Below are 9,194 nucleotides of genomic sequence, written 5' to 3'. Positions count from 1 at the left end.
TGACCTGAGAGTCCCACCTTGGCTGCTTCAATCTGAGTACGTTTGTCTGAGCACATCTCATAACTGAGGTATCCGACTCAGACAAGGTACGCCAAATCAGCACCGTACCGGATGCGGTCAACATTGTCAACTGCGCCTACGCGTACGGCAAACGAACGCTGCTAAGCTGCTCGAGACCAGCCCAGTGATACACGCTATTCATCTTTCAGTAGAGTGTTGAAGTAAAAGTAGCTTGTGTATCGAGTTCGAACGATGGATTTCGTTCCGACCCAGTCGCTCATCGAGTGCGGCAGACGTCGCGCGAGAGCGTTGGCTCCGATGCCATCGGCGATTAGCTGTGCGCCAAAGGGTACGAATCCGCACGATTCTCAGGTGCATTCTCCAAGCATCGCAGCGTTCGGTTCTCAGATGCCTTCGTGTTGGCTCAACCGCCCATGGATGCCATCAGATCCACGAGTGAGTGTGTGGCCACTAGTACTGACGCTTTGGCCAGCGACTCGTACCTCACTTTTCCTTTTGCCACATCTGCATCACTATGATTTCGTTTGCCAAGCTCACTGCGCTCGTTGGCCTCGCGGCGTCGCTCGTCGCGGGCCAGACGTGCTTCCAGGGCGCCGACGAGATCGGTCGCACGGCTCCGTACGAACTCTCGTCCAACGGGTCGGTGCCGCTGCGCACCGTCATTTCGCGCGACGCCGCGTCGTATCTCTCGCTGCACTTTGACTCGCTCAACTTGCCGAATGGTGCCGTCCTCACGCTCTCGTCGCCCGATGGCGCGACGTCGGTCAAGTACACGGGTGGGGACCGCGACAACTTTTACGCCGAGTACATTCCCGGCGGCTCGATCGTGCTCTCGTACACGCCGCCGCGCGAAGACATTGCGCTCCTTGACGGTGTCGACGCCTTCCGCATCGACGGCCTCGCGTATGGTGTGCCGCCGCGCCCGACCGAGGCCATCTGCGGCAAGGACGACACCAAGGCCGCGGTGTGCGTCAAGAGCTCGCTCCCGACGCAGTACACCAAGGCGCAGGCCGTGGGTCGGCTCCTCATTGGCGGCACGTCGCTCTGCACCGGTTGGCTCTTTGGCTCGGAGGGCCACTTGATCACCAACAACCATTGCATCGGCACCGCCACCGCGGCCAAGGACGTTCAGTTTGAGTTTGGCGCCGAGTGCGCGACGTGCAGCGACCCCAACAACACGCAGCAGCTCGCTTGCCGCGGCACCATCGTCGCCACGAGCGCGACCTTCATCCGTACCAACAAGAACCTCGACTACACGCTCGTGAAGCTCAACCTCAAGTCGGGCGTGAGCTTGGCCAAGTACGGCTTCCTCAAGGCGCGCGCGTCTGGCCCCAAGCTCGGCGAACAGATCTACATCCCGCAGCACCCCGCGGGCAAGCCGCGCCGCATCGGGTACCTCCTCGACAGCGGCGCCCAGGGCACGATCGAGTCGCTCAACATCAACAGCTGCGTCGCCAACGAAGTCGGCTACATGGTCGACACCGAGGGCGGGTCGTCCGGGTCGCCGGTCATCAGTCCCAACGACCACGCAGTCATCGCGCTCCACAACTGCGGCGGCTGCCTCAACGGCGGCGTCAAGATCAGCGATGTCGTCAAGGACCTCAAAGCCGCCGGCAAGCTCCCGGCCCAGTCCACCGTCTAAGTGCTGACGTCGAGACCAGTTGTCGAGGCCAGTTGTGTTGGTGATCGGTGACCGTGTTCTGTATTGATGTTTAGCTAATTGCAAGCGGTTGTGTTGACGACAATTGTGTTTATGGTTTTCTCAGTGCTTGCGTTTGTCGTCCTTGGTCGGTGGCTCGGGCTGGTCGACGTAGGTGACCTTGGCAGCATCGCTCGTGCTGTACTGGACACCGTTGAGCGCAACGTAGAACCAAAGCTCGCCCTCTGCGGCCTTGCCCAAGGCCGGGATCTCGACTTTGTACAGCTTGACTCCCTTCTCGTCCACCAGCGTCGGCTGGACGTCCTATTGTGCGGGGACGTCGCATGAGAGATCGATTTGGATACAGATGAAAGCGTGCACCGCCGAGAACGAGCCGTCGACGTTGGTAAATTTGTACTTGGCGAGCGGACCCGTTCGGAAAAGCTCGCCCGTCATCTGAAGCACCACGCCGGGCGAGACCGTGCTCGGTTCGACCGTGACGACCTTGGGGTTGTCTACGCCATCATAAAACCAACTAGGAATCGGGGTCCGAGGGCAGAGTCGATGTACAGTAAAATTCAAACGGCACCGACGACTCGTGTGCGTACGTTGCGCCGTTGAGTGCGACTTTGACGATCGCGTTTGGCAGCATGGGGGCGGGCGGGTACACGACCGGTGCCCCGGGGCGCGGGCTCTCGATGGGCAGTGGCGGCGGCACGAAAAAGGTTGGCATCTCGAAAGTCAGCGCTCGATCCGTGGCCTACGACTCACTAGTAGTACCGTGTGCAAGCCAGTGAGCAGACCTCGGGGAGCGTCTTGACAAAGCCAGGTACGAACTGAATGTCGCCGTTGTACTCGATCGACACCATCGCGTCGTTCGTGTCGTAATGAAAGTAATTCGAGCGCAACGTGACAAGCGTGCTGCCGCTGAGCGGTCCCGAGGTCGGTGTGATCGTCTCCAACGTTCCCGGCGTGTACGCCACCACGTCGGCGACGCCCGGTGAGATGGGCGGCAAGTACGTCGCGCCGCCGTTGAGCGACACCTGCACCGTCGTGGTGAACCACTGGGCATCGGGCTGGTACCACGCGCGGGACGGTGGACTGCTCTTGGTCTAATGCAGCATCCGTACTGTCTATTTTTGTCGGACAAACACCTACTTCGTCGTCGACGTCGGACTCGTCTCGATGCGGCGAGATTGTGTCAACGCGCCAGTCGGCAAACGGCGGGATCGAAGCGTGGACCACTTGGTCGTCGACGCTAAACGACACGATGGACAGATTCGTCGACGCAATGCGGTACGGCGCATCCCTATACCAGCGTTAGAATAGACCATTCGGTCGAGAAAGGACAGACGGCGTCTCGGGCTCGGCGAACCGGATGCGGCACTTGAGTTGGCCAATGTCAAACATTTGCTGCATGCGGATCTCGATCGCCATCGCGTTGTCGCCGGGCAGCGCAATGCCGTTGGGGACCACGCGGGTAATGGCGGCCTATATATATGTTGGCATTGTAAGAAAGCGATGACAATCTGTCATCTAAAAGACAAGAAGTAAATACACGATCTCAGGGTCCGGGAGACCGCTGTGGAAGGGGTCGTGGGTCGTGGATGCGCACGGGGCTAAAGTCGACGCCGTTGAACGACGTGCACGCAACAAGTTCGGACTCTACAGTGTCCTAAAATGGACATCTTGTCGATGATTGAATATAACGAACGATTCATTTGGAACGACGGCGACGGAAACGCGAGCTGGAACATTTTTTCATGCTCGTCGTCGTCGTCGTCGTCGTCGGCATTGTTTTCCAGCGCCTCGGCGTCGTCGTCCCCCGCGCTTTCAGCCTTGGGGATCCTACCGATAGGTCAACCGCTTTACTTTTTTAGAGCAGGATGCGAACTCGCCACAGACGCCTTCGACAAGAACGGGTGGCCACCGACTGTCCAGAGGCACCCATCGAACAACCGGGATGTCGGCGGCTTTGGGCCGCTCGCCGCGTAAATGCACGCGCACCACCTCGTTGGTCTCGTTGAGCAACGGCAGCTCCTTGTGCGAGAGAAAAACGATCGTTGGCGGCACAAACACCTTGAAGAGCACGCCGTTGGACGTGAAATGCTTGCCGTTCATGGCCACTTCGACGGCAAAGTCGCCGGGGACGCCGAAGCGAGGCACCTCGCACGCAATCTAGAGACCGAGTCGTCGAATTTAGTGCGACGTTGCGAGTCCACCACGTACGGTGCCGGTCGCAGCGTCGTACGAGGCAAGCGCGGCGCGCGCCAGTCGGCCGTCGGTGACCGGTACAAAGCGCACGGTCAAGTCGTCGGTCGCCCAGAAGCCCGAGCCAAAGATGCGCAGCTGCGTGCCACCCGACATGGCGCCACACGTGGGCTGAATGTGCTCAACCTACGATCCATTTGCTAGCTTACAAAAGACCATGTGGCACAACATACCCACGACGGGGCAAAAAAGATCATGTGATGCGCCGCGCACGCAACCGACTGAACGTACGTGTCTTGGACGGCGTCGACGACGAGCGGACGAGGGACGTTCTCGTTGTGGCCGTGGCCGAGCTTGCCGTGGCGGCCATTCCCCCACGCATACAGTCGCCCGGCCGCTACCCGCCAATCAGATCGTAGTCGACGATCATCGACGGATGGTACATGAGATGCCCGCCGCGTAGTTGCCACCCGCATAGACGTGCTTGAAGAGGAGGCCTGGCAGCTCTTCGGGGAAAAAGCGCGATTTGGTGTCGTCGAGCCCGAGCTGCCCGTACTGGTTGAAGCCCCACGCAAAGAGCCGACCAGACGCCGTGAGCGCGAGCGCATGGGCCCAGCCGCACGCCACTTGCGCGAACGGGTCGGCCTTATCGCCGAGGAGCGTGAGCAGAGGCAGAAACTGCTTGGTGCACCGACCTAGTAGAAGTTGCCAATACACTGCGGAACCGAAGCGGCGGTACCTTGCCCGAGCTGACCCACTTGGCCTTCGCCGCACGCATAGACGTCGCCAGCGTCGGTGAGAATGATGGAGAACTTGTCACCGCAAGCGATGTGCTTGCAGCGCTTCTTGAGAAACGCGTCCACGTGCTTGGGGTGGAAAAACACGCCGTTTTGAGTTTCATTGTCGCTCGTGCTAAAGAGCGACGACGCGTGCCCCAGCTGCCCCTCGAGGTTGCGGCCCCACGTGTAGAGCGCGCCCGTGGACGTCACGGCCGCCGAGTGGTACCCGCCGCAGGCAATCTACGGCCTACTGCTCTCGCTTCCGTTTTTGGTCGAATGTACACGCACCGACGTGAAGGCAAGACCCGGGAGCTCGCGCAGCTTGCGGGGCGACTTGGTGCTCGTGATGGCGCCTCCGAGGCCGAGCTGGCCGCTGTCGCCCGCGCCCCATGCGTAGAGGTGGCCGTCGAGGCTGAGGCCAAGCGTGTGCTTGGCGCCGAACGCGAGCATGTGGATCTTGACGTCGTGCTGCGGCTTGGCGAGTTCAAAGACCTACGCGGCTTCAAATCCCGCGCTATGACCGCGACGACGTACCGGGGGTGTCACCCACGCGAGGTCCCAGCCGTCGACAAGCGCCAGCGACGCGTTGTAGCCGCCTTGGAGAGCCTTGATCTTGCGTCCTTGGACGGGCATGTGGCGCTTGACGCGATCGCCGTCGTCGACGAGGTCGCCCGTCATGTAGAGGTGGCCCGTCGCGCCTTCCCAGCCCATCTTAGTTGCGACGGTTTTACGACTGCAGCGTTTCAGCGACTCTTCTTAATAAGTTAGTAAATTTCGAAAAATCATAAATTAATCGCCTGTGTCACCAGGAGGTTCCTACCAATCTTACAAGCTGGGCGGCACCCACTTGGTCAAGGTCGGGCGGTTTGAGGACCCTCGCGGCAGCACGGTCATGGTGTGGCACCTATCTCTGCCATATCGTGTGCCGACTTTTTGATCGTATCAAGGTATCAACGCACCGCTGCGCGTCGGCCAACTCGGTCCGCGCTCGCTCCAGCGCCCGGGCTCGGCGAACCCGGTAGATGAAGCGCGCAATCACAAGCATGGCCACGTGGCGCCTGGCCGAGACGGCGGTGAACGACTTGAAGCGCGCGACTTCGGCCTTGCCGCGCCGACTGAACCACATGTCGTCGAACTGTTTGTTGATGCCCATGGTGCGCATGAGCTGCTGGATGTCCGAGAGCTTCTTTCGGTCGCCCTACACGATTGTCACTATCGACACGACCACCAATAACCGTGGATACTTCGCTCAGAATACGCTGGACAAGTGCCCGGGGCACGTCCTTGAAGTGCACAAATTGGCCGTCGTAGATGTGAATGTCCAGTTGCCCTACCCACCGTGTAGTATCAACTGGATAGATATAGAGAAACATACCGATGGCGTGGAGCACGCGCCGGCGGTTCATGCCGGGAATCGACCGAAAGCCAAAGGGTGGGCTCGTCGCCATAAGAAAGTCCGCGAGCTGGTTCGTAGTGATGAGCCCCGACCCGTGCGGGTCCAGCATCGCCCATTTTTCGGTAAACTCGGCCAGCGTGTTGTGGTTGATGGGCGAGTCGACGCCGCCATCGAGCGCATCAATCACGATACCGGAGAAGACGTTGAGCCCGATGTAGCCAATGACGAGGAAGAACGAGTACATGTACGGCACGATGAGAAACGAGCCGCAGCCGTCGAGGGGGACGCAGCCCGGCACGTCGTTGAAGCCACACATGGACTCATTGAACGACCGATCCATGCAGCTCGGGTTGGTCGTCGGGTTCATGTTGTAAATCCCCCACGTAAACTTGTCCCAGTTTTCACCCGTCGAGAACCCAATCAGCATCTGGAACGTGATCCAGAACGACTGAAAGTTCTGCCGCCGGTTGATCAGATCCCCATCAAACTATTCGAATATAAAACTCAAAATTCATCGAAGTTTGGACGGACGTACCCCGACTTTGGCAAAGAGCTGGACGCCGACGGCCGCGTAAATGTAGTAGAGCAGCAGGAGCAGCGACGTCACGTTGCCGACGGCCGGCAGCGACACCTACCCCTCGTGAGACCCCAAAACTATCAATGTTTCAACGCCTTACCGTCAGCGTATCAAAGAGATTGCGGATGATCTTGGCCTTCTTGATGAGCCGAAGCGCGCGGCCAACACGAAAGACACGGACGACCGTCGACGCGGTCCCGAGGTCGACGCTCGTGAACAGCGGCAGGATCAAACTGACCGCGGTAAAGACAACGATCGTAAAGTCGAACCGGTTCCAGCCGTCGGTAAAGTACGCCGCGCCAAACGCGATGATCTTGAGGACCGCTTCGAGCCCAAAGATGGCCGAGAAGATGTAATTGAGGAGCGAGAAGGCAAAGAGCGTGCTCGAAGATTGGCCAAACGCTTGCGACGTCATCGCGAGCATGTTGAGTAGAATGCAGATCGTAATGACGTGCTCGAAATACGGGTATTGCACAATGTCGTAGCAGACGCGGCGCCACAAGGCCGGTGGCGACGGCGGGATGACGTGCGGCCGCATCGCGAGCACTTGGCGCTGGAGCTTGATCCACTGCATTTGCTCCTCCGTGATGAGCGTGCCGTAGTTCTCCCGCATGAACGCGTCGCAGAGGACCGCGATGAAGAGGTTGGTGACGAAGAAGCAGCACACGATGATAAAGACCCACCAGAACGCCATGACCCACACTTGGTTGTTGACGATCGGCTGCATATCGGGCCCGACCGCGTCAATACACGCCAGCGCGACGGCGGTCCAGCCCTCGAGCGTCGTGAGCTCGTAGAGGCCACCGACGCTCCAGACAATGTTATCAAACCTACAAAACGTTCAACACGACAAGGACGGGCGGGTCGACAGCTACCCTTGTGGCGTTGACAAGGCCCATGTAGCGTTGAAGCATTGACACACTTGCTTGGACGTCGGAAGGATGGACGTCGAGAGGTTGCAGGCCGCGTACACGGGCAGTGCAATGGCTTGTGAGGCCGGCAGCATGTCGTCCACGAGGCGCGGGTACGTCATAATGTCGTAGGTCGCAAGGTCCGACGACGTGAAGAAGCCCGTGTAGTTGGCTGGAAACCACGGCGGCGGTGCACTATTCGACCCGTAGTTGTAGGGCGAGATCGAACACGTCTGCAGCGCGCCCTTGAAGAGGATCGTGGCCATGATGCCAAAGATGTAGAGCATAAAGCCAACGAAGAGAAACGTGCGGCCCATGTCCGGAAGGCACCGGAAGAGCGTGTTGACGACGACCTTGAGCTGCGGCAACTTGTTGATGACGCGGAGCGGCCGGAGCGCGCGAAGCGACCGCAGTGCGCGGAGGCTCGAGACCGCAGACGACGTTTGCATCAGGAGCGGAATGAGCGAGACGACGACGATAAACGCGTCGAGGAGCCGCCACCCGTCCTTGAGGTACGCGTCGTCGCCAAACACCAAGCCTTTCGCGACCACGGTGAGCGCCATCTCGGCCGAGAAGAGGATCGCAAAGAGATAGTTGCACGTATTGATGAAGCGGCCGGCGTCCGAATCCGGGTCCAGGAGCGGCGAGTCGATGGCCGTGAGGATGCACGAAAAGCCAATCAGAAGCGACATGCCCACGGTGAACGCGCGGCTTTCGACCACCTTGATGCACGTCCGGCGCACAAGATGACGCCGGCTAAAGAGGCAGAGACTCTTCCCGTGCAAAAGGTGCAGCACGCCAACGTCCGGCGGCACCGGTTCGGTCGGCACGATCGCCGCGTGGAGCTGGAAGAGCCGGCGCAGCGCCAAACGCACGCGTCGGAGCATCGTGGCCTGGCCGTGCCGCATCAGTCGGGTCGGCACCGGCGGTCCTCTAAGCGAGACGTCCGACGTGGTGTCGTTCTCGATGCCATGGAGGTCATTGTCGTCCGAGCTGTACGTCGTCGTCATCTACGCAGCATCCCATCATCGCTTCGTGTCGTCGTCTTGAGAGGAGGTCATGACATACGCTCTCCTTTGGCGGCTCGACCATGACGCTCTCGACAAGGATCGCCGAGAACATGTTCATGACGACCCAGACGCCGAGGACGACGATGGCGGAAAAGTACAAGGGCGCGATCGCGCCGACGCTGATCCAGCCGTCCCAAATCACGCTTGGGTACTCGTCGTACCTACGATATGATGTCATGTCGCATATAGCTATAGCGAGAATCGACGAGCCATGTCGTACGTGATGACTTGAAAGACGGTGAAGAACGCCCAGAAAATCGTGTCGAAGTTGGATCGATGCAGCTGCGTCGACGGCGACGTCGAGTTGAACGGCATGGGATAGTTGTTGGCGTCAAATTGAAACTTGGTCGCAAACACTTCCATGCCGAGGAGCGCGAAGATGTAGAGGAAGAGCACGAGGAAGAAGAGAAAGTTGAGGATCTCGCCCATCGCTGCCATGATGGACACGAGCAACTTTGTCAGCGACTTCCACGCGCGTGCTATCTTGATGGCCCGGAACGCGCGCAGCGCTGTAAAGCCAGACGCGCCGCTAACCGTGCCGTCAATGTAGTACGGCGGCTTGAGCACCATCTCGATGATGCCAATGACGA

At 59.6% G+C, this 9,194-nt stretch overlaps 4 protein-coding genes across 4 annotated transcripts; 1 reads left to right on the top strand and 3 right to left on the bottom strand.

Annotated features, from left to right (window-relative positions):
• Positions 1-252: 252 nt before the first annotated feature.
• Positions 253-1,686, top strand: SPRG_10806 (hypothetical protein; the record flags this gene model as incomplete). Its single annotated transcript, XM_012350367.1, has 2 exons — positions 253-372; positions 494-1,686. The coding sequence occupies 2 exons, from the start codon at positions 253-255 to the stop codon at positions 1,661-1,663; spliced, it is 1,290 nt and encodes a 429-aa protein (XP_012205757.1). The 3' UTR covers positions 1,664-1,686.
• A 71-nt stretch (positions 1,687-1,757) lies between these two features.
• On the bottom strand, positions 1,758-3,097 carry SPRG_20941 (hypothetical protein; the record flags this gene model as incomplete). The annotated part of the gene is made up of 6 exons (XM_012350375.1): positions 1,758-1,984; positions 2,042-2,175; positions 2,231-2,420; positions 2,464-2,772; positions 2,819-2,969; positions 3,015-3,097. The coding sequence occupies 6 exons, from the start codon at positions 3,095-3,097 to the stop codon at positions 1,784-1,786; spliced, it is 1,068 nt and encodes a 355-aa protein (XP_012205765.1). The 3' UTR covers positions 1,758-1,783.
• Positions 3,098-3,224: 127 nt separating this feature from the next.
• SPRG_10803 (hypothetical protein) lies at positions 3,225-5,375 on the bottom strand (the record flags this gene model as incomplete). Its single annotated transcript, XM_012350366.1, has 9 exons — positions 5,185-5,375; positions 4,939-5,142; positions 4,597-4,890; positions 4,315-4,552; positions 4,105-4,268; positions 3,890-4,057; positions 3,555-3,838; positions 3,375-3,508; positions 3,225-3,325 (listed from the first exon to the last, which is right to left on the bottom strand). Exons 1-9 carry the CDS (start codon positions 5,359-5,361, stop codon positions 3,225-3,227), a joined length of 1,764 nt encoding a protein of 587 aa, XP_012205756.1. The 5' UTR covers positions 5,362-5,375.
• A 100-nt stretch (positions 5,376-5,475) lies between these two features.
• Positions 5,476-9,174, bottom strand: SPRG_10802 (hypothetical protein; the record flags this gene model as incomplete). Its single annotated transcript, XM_012350365.1, has 9 exons — positions 5,476-5,554; positions 5,610-5,848; positions 5,895-5,980; positions 6,026-6,533; positions 6,582-6,677; positions 6,724-7,453; positions 7,499-8,544; positions 8,603-8,765; positions 8,825-9,174. 9 exons carry the CDS (start codon positions 9,172-9,174, stop codon positions 5,476-5,478), a joined length of 3,297 nt encoding a protein of 1,098 aa, XP_012205755.1.
• Between the last annotated feature and the right edge of the window lie 20 nt (positions 9,175-9,194).

The sequence above is a fragment of the Saprolegnia parasitica genome (genome assembly GCF_000151545.1).
Source record: "Saprolegnia parasitica CBS 223.65 unplaced genomic scaffold supercont2.64, whole genome shotgun sequence".
Classification (NCBI taxonomy): Eukaryota; Oomycota; class Saprolegniomycetes; order Saprolegniales; family Saprolegniaceae; genus Saprolegnia; species Saprolegnia parasitica.
The sequence above is the reverse complement of the archived record's forward strand: the minus strand, read 5'-3'. Positions and strand labels throughout refer to the sequence as shown.